Genomic DNA, 20,537 nt, shown 5'->3' with positions numbered 1-20,537 from the left:
AGATTTTCAACTGAATGGGCCCTTGAAAGACTACCAATGAATAAATATATACTTAAGTTATCTCAGGAAAGAAGGCACTAAGAAGTTATCAGAAATCTTTCAGAGATTACATAACCCCGTCATTCCAGTAAAACAATTTTGCCTTATCAGTGACAATGATACTGAAGATGGCCAGGGTTGATCTCAGTTGTCTATGAGGTATTCATTTGTCACAGGAAAGCAAACCAATCAGAATAGAAATGTCTTTAGTTTCCCCAGAGCACAGAGCTAGTTTCACTATGCAATTGGCACCAAGAAACGAAGACTCAGAGAATGCCCATTTATGACATTACTAGAGGCCCAGTGCATGAAATTCGTGCACTGGGGAGGGGGTGGGTGGGAGAGAGATGTCCCTCAGCCTAGCTTGCACCCTCTCCAATCTGGGACCTCTCAGGGGATCGGGCATAAATGGGCAGTCGGACATCCCTTTCACAATCTAGGATTTCTGGCTTCCAATTGCTCTCCTGCCTGCCTGCCTGCCTGCTTACCCCTAACCACTTCTGCCTGCCAACCTGGTGATGTGGGTGGGAAATGAATTACAAAAGGTCTGAGGCCACGATGAAGGTAATGGACAGCCATTGAGGGAATTTTATCTGGGGAAGGAAGTGATCATTAGATTTGATTTTAGAAAGATTTCTCCCCTTAGCTACTTAGGAAATGGTTTGGAAGGAAGAGGGGCTGAAATAGTTTCAGTTGTAAGGAATAATGTTCTTTCACCTCTTGCTTCCTCTTTTCCCCCCTCTCTGCTTTTCCCCACAGGGGCTTAAGGCAACGAGGGCTAAGATAATAGCAGTAGAAGTAAAGAGAAGATGGCACAATCAAGAGACACATAATTTGCCGAAGCCGGTTTGGCTCAGTCGTAGAGTGTCGGCCTGCGGACTGAAAGGTCCCAGGTTCGATTCCGGTCAAGGGCATGTACATTGGTTGTGGGCACATCCCCGGTAGGGGGTGTGCAAGAGGCAGCTGGTCGATGTTTCTCTCTCGTCGACGTTTCTAGCTCTCTATCTCTCTCCCTTCCTCTCTGTAAAGAATCAATAAAATATATTTAAAAAAAAAGAGAGACACATAATTTAAAAAAGAAAAGTAGTAATTTAAAAAGGCCAAAGCCCTAGCCAGTCTAGCTCAGTGGACAGAGTGATAGCTCTCGGACCGAAGTGTCCAGAGTTCAATACTGATCAAGGTTATATACCGTGGGTGCATGCTCCATCCCTCTAAAAAAAAAAAATCTTTGGGTGAGGATCAACAAAATAAAATAAAAATAAAAAGGGCCAATTGCAGACGATTGCATTTAGTTCACAAACCATACTAAGAATGTGTGAAACTCTGCCCGATGGAAGGTCATATAAATAAAATCTGGAGTGTTTAGTTGAATATCAACTTTGTGTAAACCCATAGAGCAATGTCGGTATAAAAAAGGAGAAAAGTAATCTTAATTTTTTAAAATAGAAATTTAGAGCCCGAGTCGCAGGAACAAATAACAACACCACACTATGTGCTGACCACAGTGCTGCTCTAGCCTAGATATGAATTCTAAATAAATCTTTCAGATCCAGGAAGGTTGTAAGGAAAGGCAAGGAGGTGGTTAGTGCAATGAGCTGGTTGGAGCTCTGAGGACTTTTGAGCTTCATATAACCAGAGACCTGCCTTAGTAATACTGATCTGAGAATGAAACGTATGTTTAGGAAGGAAGAGATGGCGACTGGGTAACCACTTAGAAGAATATTTCAGTAGCTTTGTCACACTATGACAAAGGCTTGGGTGTCACTGTATAAGTGAGAACCTGGTTTAGAACTGTGCCTTGCACTATTCCTCTCATTAGTTCATTTGCAATGGGGTAACTTATTACTTTAATAAAAATCCTCAATTATCGCACTAAGAATACATGTTGATTTACATAGGAGCTGAGGTAAAATTTGCATTTTGCAAATTATGTAAAAATATTTTGAGGCAGTTCACAGTATAAACAAGATTAGTGGTGAATGTGTTTAAGATATATTTTAAAAGCCACATTTGCACATAAAACTTGATGTACTAAAGAATTTTTTATTCATTAAAACAAATGAATAAAGATGTTAACAAAACAACACATCACCCATTCAATCATTTATTTATTTAACTAGAGGGCAGGTGCATGAAATTCCTGCATGGGATTGGGGGTGGTGATGGAGGAGGTCCCTCAGCCCAGCTGAAACCCTCTTATGCAGTCTTGAAGCCTTCAGAGGACGTCCAACTGATGGCTTAGGCCCACTCCCTAAGCCCGCTCCCAGTGGGGAGTGGGTCTAAGACAGCAGTTGGACATCCTTAGCGCTGCCATGGAGGTGGGAAAGGTGCACTCATCAGCAGTGAGCTTGGCTCAAGGCTTCTGGCTGAGGGGTGCTCCCCCTGTGGGAGCACACTAACTATCAGGGGGCAGCTCCTGCGTTTAGCATCTTCCCCTGGTGGTCAGTGTGTGTCATAGCAACTATTTGTTCCACAGTTCGGACGATTTGCATATTAGCCTTTTATTATATAGGATAATACTATGTGCCAGGCACTGTTCTAAGTGTTGGGGGATATAGTAGTGAATAAAATAAACAAAAAATCAATCCAATTTGTACTCTAGTGAAGGAGAGAGAATAAATATTATACATAGGTAATGTGTATGAGACATTAGATACTGCTAAGTACAAAGGAGGAAAAATAAAGCAGAGTTAGGCAATAAGATGTGTTAGGATTGGTGGTAGTGGGGTGAAATTTTAGATCAGAAAGGCCAAAAAAGACCTTTCTAAGAAGGTGATATTTGAGTAAAGAACTGAATAAAGGGAATTTTGTTTTGTTTTTAATCACTTTCTCAACCAGGAGGATATCTGAATAAAACAGGCATTTTCTGTAGAGAGAGCAACAAGTCCAGTGCCCTTGAAGTGGGATTGTGCTGGTATGTTTGAGGAGCAGCTAGGGAAGTGAAAGGCAGGAGAGTTGAAGATGATGTCAGAGAAAACCTATTAGTATAAGGAAGGGAATTGGGAAAAATAGAACTTTGTAAGGACTTTGTTCTTCTCTACATGCAATGGAAAGCTACTGGTGGGTTTGGAGCAGAGAAGCGATATGACTTAACATTTTAACAGGATCATCACAGTGCTGTGCTGAGAATAAACTAAAGAAAGACAAGAGCAGAAGCAGAAAGACAAGTTAGAAGGCTGTTTCAAACAACCAAATTAGGATTTCCATTTATTTTTCTGAGTCAGTTTTGGCAAATGATGTTTTTCTAGAAATTAGTTGCTATAGAGCCACAAATATATCATTTGTACTATCTTAAGGATTTTTCTTCAAATAATTGGATTTTGTCTTAATCCCTTCTTTCTAGGTCTTCTCCCACTTCTACACCATGTGGCCAGATTATTATGATTTCTGAATGCATACATATATATATTAGAGGCCCAGTGCATGAATTCTTGCATGGGTGGGGGCCGGCCAGCCTGGCCAGGAGGAGAGGACATGGGCGGTTGGCCAGCCTGCCTGCTGGTTGAACTCCTGGTCAAGGGGACAATTTGCACATTAGCCTTTTTATTAAATAGGATATACACTGAATGGCCAGATTATTATATGTTCAGAGATCATAATAATTTGGCCACTCAGTGTAATTTTTCAGAGGAGGACATGTTTGTGTTCATAGATTCTTTAACAATAGAACATTAACTGCAGCAGTTACCTTCACTTATCTGATTAACTACATTATTCATGCCCTATTTTTTGAAACTTGCTAAAATGTACTAGCTACTAAATTTACTCACATTTCATTTTACTGATATCTGAATATCTAAGGGTCTCTTACCAACTCTAAATTTGCTAAAATTTATTAATGTTAAATGTACAAATGTCATGTTCCTAAAGATTTTAAGGTGTGTTGTTTCCCAATTTTTTTTCTATTTTATTCAGTATATAAAGTTTTACTAATATTATATTTTTATATTTATTATAAATTTGTATCTTTTATTGCTTTTGAACTAGTTCTATAATATAATAACTGCATTTTTTTCTAGTGTTTATTTTGGAGACATTTGAATCTGCCTGTTTGTTTTTAAATGTATCATCATCTTAATGTGTCTTCTTCCATGCCCAGTTGTTTTTAGGTCATATATTTATTTCTACTTTAATCTTTTTCACTCACCAACTTGTCTCTTTGTATAACTGCTTCTCTCATTTGTTGTTTATCTCTTATTAACTTGCTCTCATATCTTTGCTCTTTTCCTGTATTGTTGCTGTCTATTAATCATATGTGTTCATGGGAATATCTATTTTGCTCTGTAAAGTCTTAAAATTTATTTTCCCCTTTGGGAACTTTCTTTGTATTATTAAAAAAAATTGTACTATCATTCTTTTATATCTTGAAAAATGAGCTGATTTTCTTTTCCCATGATCATCTCACCATTTTTAATATTTTCCCCCTGAGGAACGAGAGATTTGTTCATCTTCCATAAAAGCTCTATACAATTTTTTAGCCTGTGAGAACTCTAATTGGGGATTTTTGCCTTTGCCTGATTAGAAATCTTTGGCTATGTTGTTGTTAGTGACATTCTGCCCAACTCCCCTATCTTCCCCTCATCAGCAGCACATACTACGGTAGTAATTCTTGTCAGGCTTACTTGCTCCTAGGCACAGAATCTAAATATGTATTTTTTGGTCACATTTAATTTAGTTCCAGATCTATTGATTGTAGTAGAAAAGCTCAATAAAGTCCTTTCAGTATAAAACAAAGGACTATTCCCAATGTTTCCCATGATGGAGAGTTGAGAGCTCAGTAGATGTTCAGAAATCCCATCTTTTCTTCATATGATTCATATCTGCATCAAAGAACAAATATTCCAATCCAAACCTCACATCTTCCACAGCTCTACACTACAGAGGCCCATTGCATGAGGATTCGCACAATAGGCCTTCCTTCCCTGGCTGCTGGCACCAGTTTTCCTCTGGTACCCAGGACCCAAGCCTTCGCTCCAGCCGCAGCAGAGAAGCCAAGCCTTCTTAGTCTTCAGTCGTCTTCAGTCTTTAGTCTTCATTGGAGCTGGAGCCTTCAGTTTTCTCTCCATGCCTGTGTATACAAATCAACCTGCCATTTTGTTGGGTTAATTTGCATATTCACTCCTGATTGACTGGTGGTCATCGGGGAGGTACGGGTCAATTTGATCTTTTTCTTTTATTAGTGTAGATTGCATTTAACACAAGCTCACACTTATATTGTTGCTTTCTCTCTCTCTCCTTTTTTTTTTTTATCACTAAGGAGCCTCAAACTATTCTCTTTGGATAATCTCATGTCTTTCAGAAGACGTACATCCAATTCACACCTCCATAGACCTCCAGTTGTCTGAATTATCAGCTATATATACATATACATATACATATATATATATTTGTCTTTAATCTGTGATTTTTCTTAATTTTCAAGACTTTTTCTAATCCTTCTCATATTGTATCTCTTCCTCAGGCTATAGATTATCTCCCCTCCCTCCAGTATTCTTTCAGTTTCTGGCATGTGGGTATTCAATGGTTATCTCATTATTGCTTTAATATTCTTAGATTTTATTTTTATTTTTTCTGAATTTTATCTTCTTTTTCTTTCCCTCCTTCTCCTCCCTTTGGTGGATCTTATACCAATATTCTGTCCTGTTAGAAAGAGATCTTGTCTTAAATCAGCTATTGACTATCTATAATTCAGTATTTTTTGTTGTTGCCACTCTAGGCCCCCTCCCAGTACCCTCTGAGGTCCATGCATTTACTGCCCTTCATGTTTTTCAATGTCTCTTTTGCCATCTTTCCTTTTTTATGGCCCTGGAGAATCATTGTCTATTTGTATGACAAGCTGTTACTACTTCAGTTTTTACTCTGTGGCATCTTTCACTGAAGCAGACCCCTGTGGTATCTGCCTCCCTTTTATGATCACATGAATTGCCTTCTTAGCTGCAGAGCTCACGGATGGTCCCATTCTGTCAAAGGGCATTGCTTTGATTTTGTTCTCTGTGCATGGGACAGCTCCCCAAATCAAACATTAAATGTAGATGATTTCTTGAGCTGAGTGTAAAGTGACTCAACTGTCTTCTTGAATCCTGCTTAATCCCTTTGCATATAAATATTTGGCAGCCAATTAAATCTATCTTCAAAGTTTTAGATTGTTAGATCCTCAAAGGCATGGATTTTGACATTCTACACGTTTTGAGAGCAATCTCTTCCACAAAATTGCTGTTAGGAATGAACAAACCCTCCTTTTCCCACTGCTCTGTTTCCTAACACTGCAGACTATCAAGCCAAAAGAGATGGTCATCTAGGTGCCTATCTGAATCATCTTTAGATCTTAGGCAACATACAGGGCTTGGCCAGAGTAACTGCTTGATAATACCTGTGGGGTAAATGCAGTTGAACACATGTCTTCAGCACAAATCAAATCAGACATGAATCTCTTAAAGAGACCTCTTTGTCACTTTGCCAGAATATCAGGGCTCTGCCTACTAGGAAATATTTGTATTTGCAATCACAGATTGTTCCAAGCATTAAAACTCCAATTCATTTCCCCCTGAATAATGATGGATAGTATCAATAATAGAAAGTAGCTCATTGGGAAATCTATCCAATGATAAGGAATTTAATTGGAAATAGAAATTGTTGAATTTCAATCTTCAGAGCAAAGGGCCCCACATACTGTAATCATTGATTGTATTATCTATTAAAGCAACTTACAAAGTTCATCTTTTAAAATAGATTTTTATCAGTTAATGGGCAACAGTAATTTAATAACATATTAAATGTACATATGTACTTATATATATGAAACATTTGGATCTGTTTTTCCAATATCTGCAAAACTCAATTATTTGCAAGTGAAAGGAAGGGGTAGGTGACCGTTTTTTTTCTTGACTTTTTTCCCAAGGGGAATAAAATACTAATCTATGTGCTTGGGTCATAGTTTAATCTAAAATTTCAGCTGTGTTACTATTGGTGTATGTGAGGGGTCACTATGTCTAGATCAGACACATGGGCCCACATTCTCTTCTTTCTGGTTTCATGTGGCACAGTGGCAAGCTGGAGCTCTTTTTCTGTTTTTCTCCCACATGGTGGTTAGTTCTGTAGGTTGTTTTCCTTTCCCTTTGTTTTTTGGCATAAACCTCCACTCTTCCACATAACTGTGTGTGATTTATGCCCACCCCTTGGACTGCTCCTGGTTGCTTTGTGAAAAACTCCAACTTCATTCATTCTAGATCTCTAGATTTGGCCCCAGCACTAGCCCAGGTACTGACATCCCTTCCCTTAGCATCGCCCTGGCAACGGGACATTATGCAGTATTTGCCAGTCAAGCATCCATGTGAAGGGTTACAGGGTCTACAGATTGAAGTGACTCAAGAGACAAATCTGGAACTCAGAGTAGAGCTGCAGTACTGACCACTATATCTTCATACCTCCTTTTGACATATTTACAATTTTTTTCTTTTTTTTCCTCTCCAAATTTTACAGTAGATGCACACAAAGTAAAAAAGCCAAAGAACATAATTATCTTTCGTGCAAATAAAAGCTTGGAAGCTCTCCTAAAGTTAGAAACATTCCAATTTCAGACTCAACTGTTGATATGACTTAAGTAATGGAGAAAGAAGGGCAAATTCAAAGGATTTAAGCCAAAATTAGTCCAGTGATAGTAGTTCCTATTGAAAATATCTGGAAACAGATCTTAAGGGTTGGTCCCTAAGACTCATAACACCAACACATGTGTTTTCCAGAGGTACCGACTCCTTGGCAGCCCCGGCAGAGAAGCTATGGAGAAGTAAGAGCTGGACAAAGTAGGTCAGCCCACAGCAACGGGTTCTCCTTGGGGATCCAAGGAGCCAGTGTTACCAGTACTCAAACCCTGACTTACATGTTCAATGCAGATGCATTTCTTTTCAGTACCTGTCGAACATATAGGCTAACCAATTTGGCTTGATAGGCGTCCTTAGGACAAGAATGCCTATACATGGGTAATCCTGCCTCCTGATTTATATAGCTTTTGGCTGAAATAATATAAAGCAATGAGATCCCGATTAAGGAAAGTTTATATTAATTCTGAGCGATCCTGGAACTTGGATTTAGATGGACTGATGTAAATCTCCCCTGATAACGTACTCTTGCTGAATAATCTTAGGCATACCACTTAACTTTTCCAAGTAGGGAGCCTTGTAGTTCAGGAAGTTAAAGCTTCACAGAGATTAGACAATTTCGGTGGGGTCACAATGCCAGCAAATGATTGTAAAGGTGGGTGGAAATACCCCCAATTAGAATCAAATCAAGTAGCCTCAGGTTCTCCTGGAACTCTCTTAATATCCAGGAATAAAATGGGGACCATCATCAATTTATATCCTTGTGGTTTTGGAATGAGTATTTTAGTCTTTTTTCTTTCTGGGCCTAACAATGCCAGCTATTGCTGAAGGATAATCACTATAGAATGGATGTTGTCCCAATGAAGAATAATCAACAAGCAGCTACATAGGGGGGTTAGGGGGGTGGGGGAGGATAAAAGTTGTAGATAATAGGAGCATGTCCTCTTCCCGGTTGGAAAATAAAGAAGGTTGAAAGTTTCTGACAGCAGAGTCTCTGTCTTCTATTCTTTGTGTCTCTTGCATTAGCCAAGGGCCTAGCCTCACATATGTAAGCTTCAACAAATGTTTGTGAACGAATAAGTTAATCATTACCTACTTAATACAGAACTGAACTATAGAACCTGTTCAAAGAAGAAAGGCAAGCCCGGCTGGTGTTGCTCAGTGGTTGAGCATCAACCCATGAACTAGAAGGTCACGGTTCAATTCCCAGTCGGGGCACATGCTCAGGTAGAGGGAGTGCAGGTGGCAGCCAATAAATGATACTGTCTCATCACTGATGATTCTCTCTCCCTCTCACTTTCACATCCTCTCTCTGAAATCAATAATAATAAATATGTTTTTTAAAGAAGGCAAGATTCCATATTCTATATAGAAACTAGAATAACTATCAGGACTATGATTAATTGGCCAAAGGATCAGGGGCTTCTTAGGCCAAGGGGAACAAGGTGTGTATCAATGAGGAGACTCTTGGAATTCTTTTTTTAAAAAAATATATTTTATTGATTTTTTTACAGAGAGAAAGGGAGAGGGATAGAGAGCTAGAAACATCAATGAGAGAGAAACATCGACCAGCTGCCTCTTGCACACCCCCTACTGGGGATATGCCTGCAACCAAGGTACATGCCCTTGACCAGAATCGAACCCGAGACCCTTCAGTCCCTAAGCCAATGCTCTATCCATTGAGCCAAACCAGTCTCGGCAAAAAATTCTTAAAGTTTAATTGCCTTTGATCAGGCTGTGCATTACTCAGGTATAATAGATTCATTAGGACTCAGGTTTTCAGGTAAACATGGGCAAATCCTAATCCTAGGATCAGCAGGTAAGTCCCCCAAATCCTGTTCATTTTCCCCAGAGTCTTGTGTTTAGAATGCAACAAAGCAATAAATATGGGCAAGGTTAAAACCAATTTTCAGATATACAGAAATTTATATCCTAATAGTTTTTAAAAATGACTTGCAAGGTTTTCATGCTATATTACCGCATTTGATTAATTTGTTACAGGATTACGATTTTATAATATGGCACGGCTAATGTTCTGCTTTTCAAGTGATATCCAGTACGCATATAAAATTCAAATTCCTTAGCTTGGCGTTAAAGTCCTGTGTGGCATGCTATCAAATTAACTACTTTTCCAAAATCATATCAAATCCTCTTCATATGCAATGTATGCTCCAACTGTACTCAATTTCTCTTTTGGGTCTCGGGGATTTTGCATTGTCTGTGAATTTGCTCCAAACAGTGTTTCTCCCTCATCACCAAGCATCAGAGAAGAGTTAATTACCTCCTCCTCTGTGTATCTTAACATACCTCTATTTTTAAGAATCAGTATCCTTTGTTTTATAACCATTTAGTTACTTTTCAACATCATGTGCTAGGCTGTCCGCTCCAAAAGATAGCAGGCAAGTCTTCATTTTGTCTACCTCACCCTAGTTCAACAAATACTCATTGGCTGCCCCAAACATCCATGCATACATATTTATGAAACCATTACCAAACAATGTATCCGATTTCATTGCTTTACATCGTTAACATTTAATAAAAACAACTTGCAAATAAATTGTTAAAGATCATGTTTCGAACACACACCTCCACCCCCCTACGGGTTTTATCTACATTTAGTTGTGATGGACATTTGCTCTGGCCTGTGGAGACCCAGGAAGAGTAAAATCCTTTAGACCTGTAATTATATCTATGTAGTCTGCCATGAGAAGCGATTTTTCTCATCTAAAAAGGCTATGCTGGAAAAGCCACGCTTTTGGCGATTTCATTCACATTTAAAAATGTTAACAATTCTGTCAGCCCAAACTGAAAATGACTGCGTGAGAAATGAAAGCTTGCGTAACTCTGACACTTGCTCTTCATGGCTCATTATCCCCATGGCTTTCATTATGCAGCTAGGAAGCGGGGTCAACGTCACAAAATTCAGGACCAATTAAGAAAATTACTGCATGCAGATGTGACTTTAGAAAAGACTTGATTTCAGCAACATAAGAAAGAATGATGAAAAACCTACAGATGTTTTATAGTTTAAGGCAGACTTTATCCAGGGTTTTGCCCACTTCCCTTGACCTTTCCTGATCAACCCTGAAACTTTCTCTTTGATGGTATTCCCAAGGAGTTTAGGAAGTCCTGGGCATATTTCTTGAAGTTCTCGGAGTTCATTTTCAAGCATATCCATGGAGGTGAGCATATTGTCATGATCCTTATATATATGAATTGCAGGCGGGCTCCAAACCTTACAATCTTTTTTTAGAGCTTTTATAGTTTATGGAAATAGCCACAAGAACAAAGATTATTCACAAACCTAACATTTTATTTAAGAAAAAGTAACAGAAGAAAACTTATCTAGATACCATTAGCAAAATGTTGTATATCTATCAGCCACTTGTTTTTCTCCTACAGCTACATTTGACGTAGGATATAAACATAATATAAAATGTATTTTCCATCTATCTATCTATCTATCTATCTATCTATCTATTTATCTATCTATCTATCATAAATCCTCACCCAAGGATATTCCTCCCTTCCCATTAATTTTTAGAGAAACTGAAAGAGAAGGAGGGTGGGAAGAGAAAAAGAGAGAAACATCAATGTGAGAGAGATACTTTGATTGGTTGCCTCCTGCACAAACCCTGGTTGGGGCCAGGGATTGAACCTGCCATTCAGGTAAGTGCCCTTGACAGGGAATCGAACCCATGGTCCTTTGCTCCCAGAGCCAATACTCTAACCACTGAGAAAAACCAGCCAGGGCTCCTTTTTGAATCAATTTCAATAAATGCTTATTAAGTGATTGCTATCTGCTAGGTATTAAACTAAGCTAAGTAATATTTCCACTTAATAAAATTCATATTTTGGCTCACAAGTCAGACACAGGCAAACAGTGATGATTCGTACATAATTTCATGTGCAAAGTGCCATGGGATCCTTATGGAAGGAGATATAACTCACATATAAATTAAATGTGGAGAAGCCAGAGAGATCAGTATGATCCTGATAAAATAACCCCTTCAGCTATATGTTATAACCCATGTCAATAAATATTTCTCCCTGTAGTTTTTAAATATTTTTAGGATCCAAACAGAGTCATTTTTCTTGGGCTCTCCCTTGTACACGAGACAGAAAGATGCTAAATAACTTAATGTAGTTTTCACAAGTGGCTTTTCCTGTCCTTTTAAAATAATGACTATTCTGAAGCATAAATAAAAACGTTGCTTATATTTTTGTTATGAGGGTGAATGTTTTTTATTCTAGACAAAATTTTGAGCCTCACTTATGTACTAGTAGATTAAATCTAGACATAATCTATAAAATAAAAGTATTCATAGAATTTATCTTGTGGAATTTCAAATACAATATGAGGAAAATGAAAAGATCAGATTATGGTAGAACACCTAATTTTATCATTAAAAAGGTCCTAGTAAATAATCTTTTCATTTTATTAACAATCTTCTTTAGGGAGTATTTAATTTACAGGTGTAAAATTAAATGTAAAATGCTTAGGCCCTCCTGTCCTTTCATTAAATCATCATCTTTCTAAAAGGTAAGACACTGTGAGCTTGCCTTGTGTTTCTCAATATGGTCAGAGGACCTGTTCTGAGAGGATTGCCTAAAAATGGGTTCAAGCCTAGAGCTAAGCCTTTCCCTCTGAAAGACCAATAGCCATATGATTTGGCTTCTCTGATCATGGGTGATCCTCTTCAGAAAAAAAATCTAGGCCCTTATAAAGTAACCTTTAAGGATACTCTCCTTTTGGGGGATCATGAAAACCATTTCTATAAAATGGGTTATTGTTTCATTTAAATGGCTTTTTTCATTTTAGCTTCTGAGTCAGACTGAGGAACTAGAGAGGAAATATACTTAAATTAAAAAAATATCTATATATCTGTGTGTGTGTGTAATGCTCTTGTAGGAACTCTTAAGTTTGTTCTCTTTCTATGTATGTATGTATATATGTATGTATGTATGTATGTACCTACCTACCTATGTATCTATCACAATGTCTCCATGGACAGTAGGATCTACTGATTACCTTAGGGAATATATAATAGGAAACTAGGGCTCAGAGAAGTAAGGTAACTTGACCAAGTCACACAAGTGACAGAGCCAAATTCAAGTTCAGAGTCTGGTTCCAGGTTCTATGCCTATAACCCCTATGCATACTGTCTCAAGCACCTGGGAGGAGAGAAAAGTCTGTTTCCTGCTTGACTAAATGTTTGTCCAGGTCTGTTGCTAGGGAAAAGTGTGGGCAGGGATAGAAACATTTTTGTGCATTTCTATGAGCTGAGCATCATGTTAGGTACTTTTCACATATAATTTCAAGGTATCTTTATTATTATATCAAGCTATTCAATATTAACCCAGTTTATTAGCAAACTGAGGCCCAGAGTTGTTAAATAACTTGCCAAGGGCACACAGCTAGTATGGGACTAAGCCAGGGTTCAAAAGTAAGACTGAATGTTCCCCACTACACACTATATGCTAAAAGTCTACAGATCAAATTCCAGATGACAGATCATGAAATACTGGCCTCACGTAACCAGAAATAGTATTTGAGCTTGAAGCTTCTCAGAATCAAAGCTTTTGCAAAGGAGACAGACAGGGACATTTTACTTCCTGTCCCAGCCCAGTGAATGGGGATGTGACCCAGGCCTCGCTTCCTACCTTGACAGATATTGTCCTGAAGTGAGGTTTGCGGTTTCCACATCCATGCAGTTCATCGTGCTGGGAATGAGAGCAAGTTCTGGCTGGATCATGGTGGCGGAGGCTACGGCTCTTGCAACCAATTCCATGGCATCTTGCACATAGTACTCAAAGACCGACTGCGTTTTTTTCCCATGAGCGATGAGCCCTAAGGGAAGACCTTCTGTCCTCAGTTCCTCGACGTTCTGTGAGTCCCCCAGCACCCAGCGAAGCTCAGAGGGCATTACCCAAAACTGGGTGGTGATCTCGAAAATCCGCCGGATGCTGTCCATGTGGCAGCCGAACATCACCAGGGTGGGCGTGCTGTTCTGGATGCTCTCCAGCTGGGCCTGCAGGAAGCTGAGGAGGTCCTCGGTGGCGGAGAGGTTGGCGGTGATGTTGATGATAGACCCGAGGTGGAACTTGGCGTTATCCTGGGTGAGGAGGAGGAAGTCGGTGATGTTCCAGTCTTCCTGGCACAGCAACAAGCTAAAATTGTACCAGTTGTTCATGGTCAGGATTGAGACAGTGACATCAGCATCAGAACTTAATGAATTTTCTAAACTCAGCTGTAGGTGAAGGGGATTCTGTATTTAAAGATATGAAAAAGAACAATTAGAAAGTTCTGGCCAAGGATTAAAACATAGGGTACTTTTGCTTTCTAGTGAGCCTTAATCCTCATACTTTCCCCTGTAATATTTAAATGCACACCTGAGATAAAATTCCCATAATTTGGAAAACTATGTTTCCTACCTAATGGGATTATTGATTCCTTACAACTGATTTCCTTATAATTTTTGCTAAGATTATCAGCTGGTTCTTAGTGTTAACTATTGGGGTGACACAACTATATATACATTTGGTCTTTAATGTTTATCAGGCCTGTCTATTTCCTTCCAGACTGTGCCCTTTATGCATCCCATTTCTACTTATTACTGGTATGAACCTGTTTGTTAAATTTTCCTCTCAGGTGAAATGGGCATTAGTATTTCAACATATTTCAAAAAATTACATTTGCTTTCCTTTAAAATTAATAGCAGGTACTTATATAAGGATTAGAGGCCAGGTGCATGACATTTGTGCACTGGTGGGGGGGAGAACCTCAGCCCAGACTGCTCTCTATTGCAGTCCAGGACCCCTCGGGGAATGTCCGCCTGCAGCAGAGGTGGGCGACTCTCCCGTCACCACTGCTGTGCTTGCCAGCCCTAAGCCCATCTTCTGGCTGAGCAGCACTCCCCCTGTGGGAGCATACTGACCACCGGGGGGCAGCTCCTCATTGGCTGTCTGCCCCCTGGTCAGTGCATGTCACAGTGACTGGTTCTTTTGGCGTTTGGTTGATTGGTATACTAGGGTTTTATTATATAGGATGATGTGGGAAATGGATGCATCATAGTAGTTTCTGAGATTTCTAGCTGCTGAGGAAGGCACTTCTAATATTCATGGTGCTATGGTTTGAATGTTTGTGTTCCCCCCAAGTTCATATGTTGAAATACTAATGCCCAGGAAAGTGATTAGGTCATGAGAAAAGAACCCACATGAGATTAAGGTCTCAGAGGCTGGAGAGACCTTCCTTTCCCCTTCCTCCATGTGAGGATCCAGTGAGATGTTGGCTGCCTTGTGACCCAAGATATGGCCCTCACTCAGCCATGCTGGCACTGTGATCTTGAACTTCCAGCCTCCAGAGCTGAGAAATGCATTTCAGTTATTTATAAGCTACCCAGTCTGCATTCTAGCAGCCCGATTAAAATAAGATATATGGCATAATTAACAATACATACACTAAGATTAAGTTCAATATTGAAGGCTTGCTTACATTTCTGTATATACTGAGAATGGATTCTTATTGTGAAATGTGTGTTTATGTAGCTTCCATCACAATTTCATCTACTTATAGAACTCACCAATTCCATGAAGAAAGAATATCATATTTGGAAAGTCAACAAATTACTTACTAATCAAGTAAGTGGAAATAGTCCTCTAATGAATAAACTTATTGAAGTGTTATTCCCAAGAGCAGATATCGGACACATTTATCCTTTCATATTGACATCCTGAGAAAGTTCAGCACAAATCCTTACACGTATTAGGTGCACAATAATATTGGCTGCATTGAACTAAGTATGTTCCCATTGGGAACTATTAGACAATTGAACTATTTCTGAGAAACTGTCCAACATTCAAGTCAATAACATCAGTAGAGAAATGAGGAGGACTTTCTCAGTAAAGTTTCAAGCCTTTGAACAAAAGGAAGTGTGGCCTTTACCCACCAAAAAAACCCCAAACAAAACAAACAAACAAACAAACAAACAAAAAATGTCAAAAGGAATAGGATTTGCTAAGTATAGAATAAGGAATGAGGATTCCAAAGGGATTTTTGGGAGAAAAACTATGGCCAAAGGCAGTAAATGAACACAATAGGTAGGATGGAACCTTAGAACTTATTTTGAGAATTTGACTGTCCTTCCAAATTAAGCTGTAATGATAAAAGCAGAGTATTCAGGGGATCAGCTATAGGTTGCATTCCATGGAAGAGGGGCAGAGGAACTGAGCCCTCTAGGATCTTGATTGCACTGTTACACTGGAAGCCAGTGTTGACAATAATAGAAAGGGGGATGGGAAAAGTGTGTGTGTGTGTGTGTGTGTTTTAAATTAAAATCTAATGACAAGATTAGATATGAGAGGCAAAAAAGAGAAAGGTGTCAAAAACCAGGAGACAGTATCCGGAAGGTAGTTCCTGGTTTGCAGGCTGGGGAAGCCCTGGAAGAGGTTGAGATAAGAGGAATGAAAGCTTTGCTTCCTCACTCCTACTACTGATTCATATAAATTGCTCCAGAGAGTTTTTTTCTGTCCTCCTCTTTCAGCTTTCTTTTTTTCCCTTCTTCCTTTTTATTTCTTCCTTTGCCTTAACCCTCTTCTAGAAGCAAAGAGCACAGGAATGCAAGCTCCATATTTAGCTGGCAGAAACAAACTATTCCTAACTGTTTTCTTGGCTTCAGCTCCCTATTCTATTGCCAGTTTTCTTTCTATAACATGAATATGATCATATCATTCTTCTGAACCACAACCTCTGAATCACTCATAGGAAATATTTCAAAATCAATAGTATGGCTTAGGAGGCCATTCCTAGTCTTTAATCTCCTATACTCCAAGTATGCACACCAAGACAAGTCTCAATGGACAGTGCATTTCTCTTGTGTCAGACTGAGCATTTCCATGCCTACACAATATGATATCCTGGTCTGGCCACCTGGAAATGCATTTGCTTGTATGCATCGTCATCCTTCAAAACTCAGCCTTTCCGTGCAGATTTCCAGAAAAACTAGTGTATGTAGTGTTTATGACTGTTTCTGTTGTTGCTGCTGCTACACTTTTATCTTTTCTCTCACAATATTTTGCCCTGTTGATTTCCAGCAGTGGTCAACTGGGTTTTTGTTGGATGGTTCCTCTGACTGCTGACCAACAGGATGAATCATCTCATGTCTGTGTCATGGGGTCATGTCCAACCCTTTATTACAGAACTCTTCACACCACAGTGTGGCTATTTGGTTATGTGGTTATCTATCACACTAGATTGGAAGCTTCTTTAGGATAGTACTTAGGAATATATCTCAATCACTTCTTCTAGCACAGTTCTTAATCAACATGAGAGTATCTGTCAAACAGGATTCTTTTCTCTTGGCTTCAAGTCCTGGGCTATGATCATAATCTCTTCCCTGAAAGACTGAGAAGACCATTCCTAGCAGAACTTCTAGATCTGGTATTTTGTCCCCAGTTGCAACAAAGGCCCATCATACACTTTTCATAAAGGGATTCATTAAACAGTATGTGAGGAGCAAGCTCTAATGGAGACAGGGAGGAAAATGTTCTTTTCTTGCCAGATGCAAGCTAGCCCAGAAGGCTGGGCCCCCTCATTGCTCCTATATGCCAGCCACACAGGCATGCCATTCTAACCCATGCCAGGACACACCTTAAAGTGACTTGACCCAGGGACCTTTAGGATTACTTGCAAATATTAAGTCTACAAATGCCAAGGCTCTCCTTCACATGCTTTTACCAGTACAGAGGACTGGCCAATAGCACAGGTTTTCAAGTCCTACACATTTGGGGTTGGGATCCAGGCTCCCTTTCTTAGTAACTGCAACCTTGGGAAAATTAATCTTTCTGAGCCTCATTTTGATAATCTGTTAAAGGAGGCTGATCACCTCCTGAGGCCATTGTGAGGATAAAATAAGGCAACATGCATAAAGCACTAGGGACATCGGTAGCTATTATGAGTTTTGAATTTGTATTATTATTAGACTAGAGGCCCAATACACAAAGATTTGTCTAAGAATGGGCCTTTCTTCCTCTGGCTGCTGGCACTGCCTTTGCTCTGGCTGGGGCTGCCTTTCTGCCTTCCCACGCTGCCCAGAGGCCCGGAGTGGCTGGGGTGGTACAGAACGCTTGCGTCCCGTCCCACCCCGGGCCACTCAGTGCCTGTGTATGCAAATTAACCTACCATGTTTGTTGGGTTACTTTGCATACTCACTCCTGATTGGCTGGTAAGTGTTGTGAAGGTATGGTCAATTTGCATCTTACTCTTTTATTAGTGTCGATTATAATTTCTGGGCAAGGTCCATGTATAATGTTTGCCTGATTCCTTAATGCAAACTTTTAATTTCTTTATAGGCCTGGGCTTTTAAAGGAGTAAGATTTAATTTTCAGGAAAAAACTGGAAAGGGGGAAGGCTGTTCTAGGAAAAGTTCAATAATTACAATTAGTAGGGGTAGGTGAGTGCAAGTGTCTCACTATACAGGCATTTTCTAACTGAGACTTTAAAAAAAATAAAGAATGCATATAAAAACAATTATTCACTATATATAGCTAAACATATAATGATTCAAAAAACATACATATTTAACCAAATAAGGCAACATATGCTTAAATCCCGGCTGCGTCATCTAGGAGCTCTGTGGTCTTCTACAAGTCATTCAGTATTTTGGAGTAAAATTCTTCATCTTCAAAACGGGATGAATTCACTTTGAGAATTAAATACAAGAAGGAGATAAACACATGGAAAGTGCCTGGCACAGCGAGGGTCGGTGGTGGCGGCTGCTACAATCTGCTTGAGTTAAGTTGTTGCATTGGAAGAGCTTGCTAAAGCGACTGACTGTGGGACAGCTTTTCTCTTTGCTATTGTTCTTTTTCCTTTCTCTTGTCTCTCTTCAAACAATGGTCCCTGAAATAGGTGTCTTTCACGAATACCAATTACACAAACTCTTTACCAGGAAAACAGCCACACTGTCTCAGGCTGGGGAGACCATGCATTTGGCAGATATCATGTTTACAGCAGAGTACCACTCACCCCCTCTCCCCCCAACCCAAGCCACTTTCCAGTTCTATTGTCACTTTACAACTCAAGAAATTTTTGGTGCCAACTGCTAGAGATCCCCCATCAATCTTTGTTGTCCCTGAGAGAACAGATTAAGCTATTTTCTGGATCAGTAAAAGTTTCATAAACAGGATTGGCTGCAGTGAAGAGCTTGCCAGAGAGCTGTGAGATATTCCCTTGGCAGAAGAAAAGAGGTAATGAAACCAGGCTTGCTGTAAGAGTGGAGAAAAGATGAAATTCTCTTAGCTCTTTCCTGGCAAGCAAACCTATTCAGTTTTGCCTTCTAGGCCAAAACTCAGAAAGCTCAAATGAACATAATATTTCCACTCCTTTTAACAGAAATCCCATCCCTTTCATAAGTCTGCTGCTGCTGAAGTGTTTAAGGAGCCCAGAACCGACTTTCTATGCTGCTATAGCTACTGCTCAGCCAAAGAGGCTGCAGGAAGGTTTCTGTTTCTCATCTCACACCTCATTGGACTTATGTGATATCGAAGTCATTTTTTTCCTGAAAATTAAAGCTTATTCCTTTAGAAGCCCAGGCCTTTAAAGAAATGAACTAGTTTTATGGCTGCATTAAAGATACAGGCAAACATAATGCATGGACCTTGCCCAGAAATTATAACCTAATAATAATACAAATGAAAAGCTAATACTAGCTACTGATGTCCCTAGTGCTTTATGTATAGTCCCTTATTTTATCCGAACAATGGCCTCAGGAAGTGACTGCAGTGATCAGCCTCCTTTAATAGATGACCAAAATGAGGCTCAGAAAGAATAATTTTCCCAAGGTTGCAGTTACTAAGAAAGGAAGCCTGGATCCCAACCCCAAATGTGTAGGACTTAAAAGCCTGTGCTCTCGGCCAGTCCTCTGCACTGTTCCCTCCATTTGATACGAGCATGTGAATGGAAGCTTTGGCATTTGTAGTCTTAATATTTATAGTTCCAATTATTTGCAAGTAATCCTAAAGGCCCATGGATCAAGTCACTTTTAGGATGTGTCCCGATATGGGTTAGAATGGCATGCCTTGGGTGGCTGGCATATGTGAGCCAGTCAGGGGGCCCAGCCTGCTGCCCAGCATGCACTTGGCTTTCCAGCCTCTTTCTTCACTCACCCTCCCATTTGTAGCAAATTTTGTGAAATCAGAAGAGTTGAATTTCTTCATTAACAGCAATTTAACAGAGAAATTCAGTTGTATAATTAATGACATCTGTTTTGTGTTTGGTAGAATAAGAAAAGTGGGAAACACTCAATTTTTCACTTAGATGCTACTGAATTTCATAGTTGAAACTACCATCCATAATGGTGTCCAACCAATATGTATGGGGGTGTCAACAAATATCCCTCAGGTTTTTGAGTGATCTTATATAATAAAAACCTAACATGCTAAGTGTCTGGTTGATTGGTCAGCCGTTTAACCAATGAAAGCATAATACACTAATTATATGCTAAGGCCACTCAACCACTCACTAGGATGTGCACTGACCACCAGGGGGCAGACAGTTGACTGGTTGACCAATCGCTATGATGTGCACTGACCATCAGGGGGCAGATGCTCCAACCAGTAGGTTAGCTTGTTGCTGGGGTCTGGCCAATCGGGACTGAGACAGACTGGACACACCCTGGAGCTCTCCTGTGCTCCCTTCCCAGCTGGCCAACCTCATCCCTCCTTGGCCCTGATCATGCACTGGTGGGGTTCCTTGGCCTGGCCTGCATCCTCTCACAATCCGGGACCCCTCAAGGGATGTCTGAGAGCCAGTTTTGGCCCAATCCCACAGGGCCAGGCCGAGGGACCCCACTGGTGCACGGGTCTCCAGTACATTTATAAAACAATATGTAACAGAGTAGTAAA

The 20,537-nt window shown here is 39.8% G+C and overlaps 1 protein-coding gene across 1 annotated transcript in view; it reads right to left on the bottom strand.

Moving 5' to 3' along the window:
* Nucleotides 1-20,537, bottom strand: part of GRIN3A (glutamate ionotropic receptor NMDA type subunit 3A) — a 138,467-nt gene that overhangs the window by 73,826 nt on the left and 44,104 nt on the right. Inside the window, exon 2 of the mRNA XM_036433158.2 lies at nucleotides 13,299-13,903. Coding sequence (XP_036289051.1) covers nucleotides 13,299-13,903 — 605 coding nt within the window. The remainder of the gene's footprint in view (nucleotides 1-13,298; nucleotides 13,904-20,537) is intronic.

Source organism: Pipistrellus kuhlii, unplaced genomic scaffold (assembly GCF_014108245.1).
Source record: "Pipistrellus kuhlii isolate mPipKuh1 unplaced genomic scaffold, mPipKuh1.p scaffold_m20_p_12, whole genome shotgun sequence".
Lineage (NCBI taxonomy): Eukaryota > Metazoa > Chordata > Mammalia > Chiroptera > Vespertilionidae > Pipistrellus > Pipistrellus kuhlii.
Note: the sequence above shows the minus strand (reverse complement) of the source record. Positions and strands in the feature narration are given on the sequence as shown.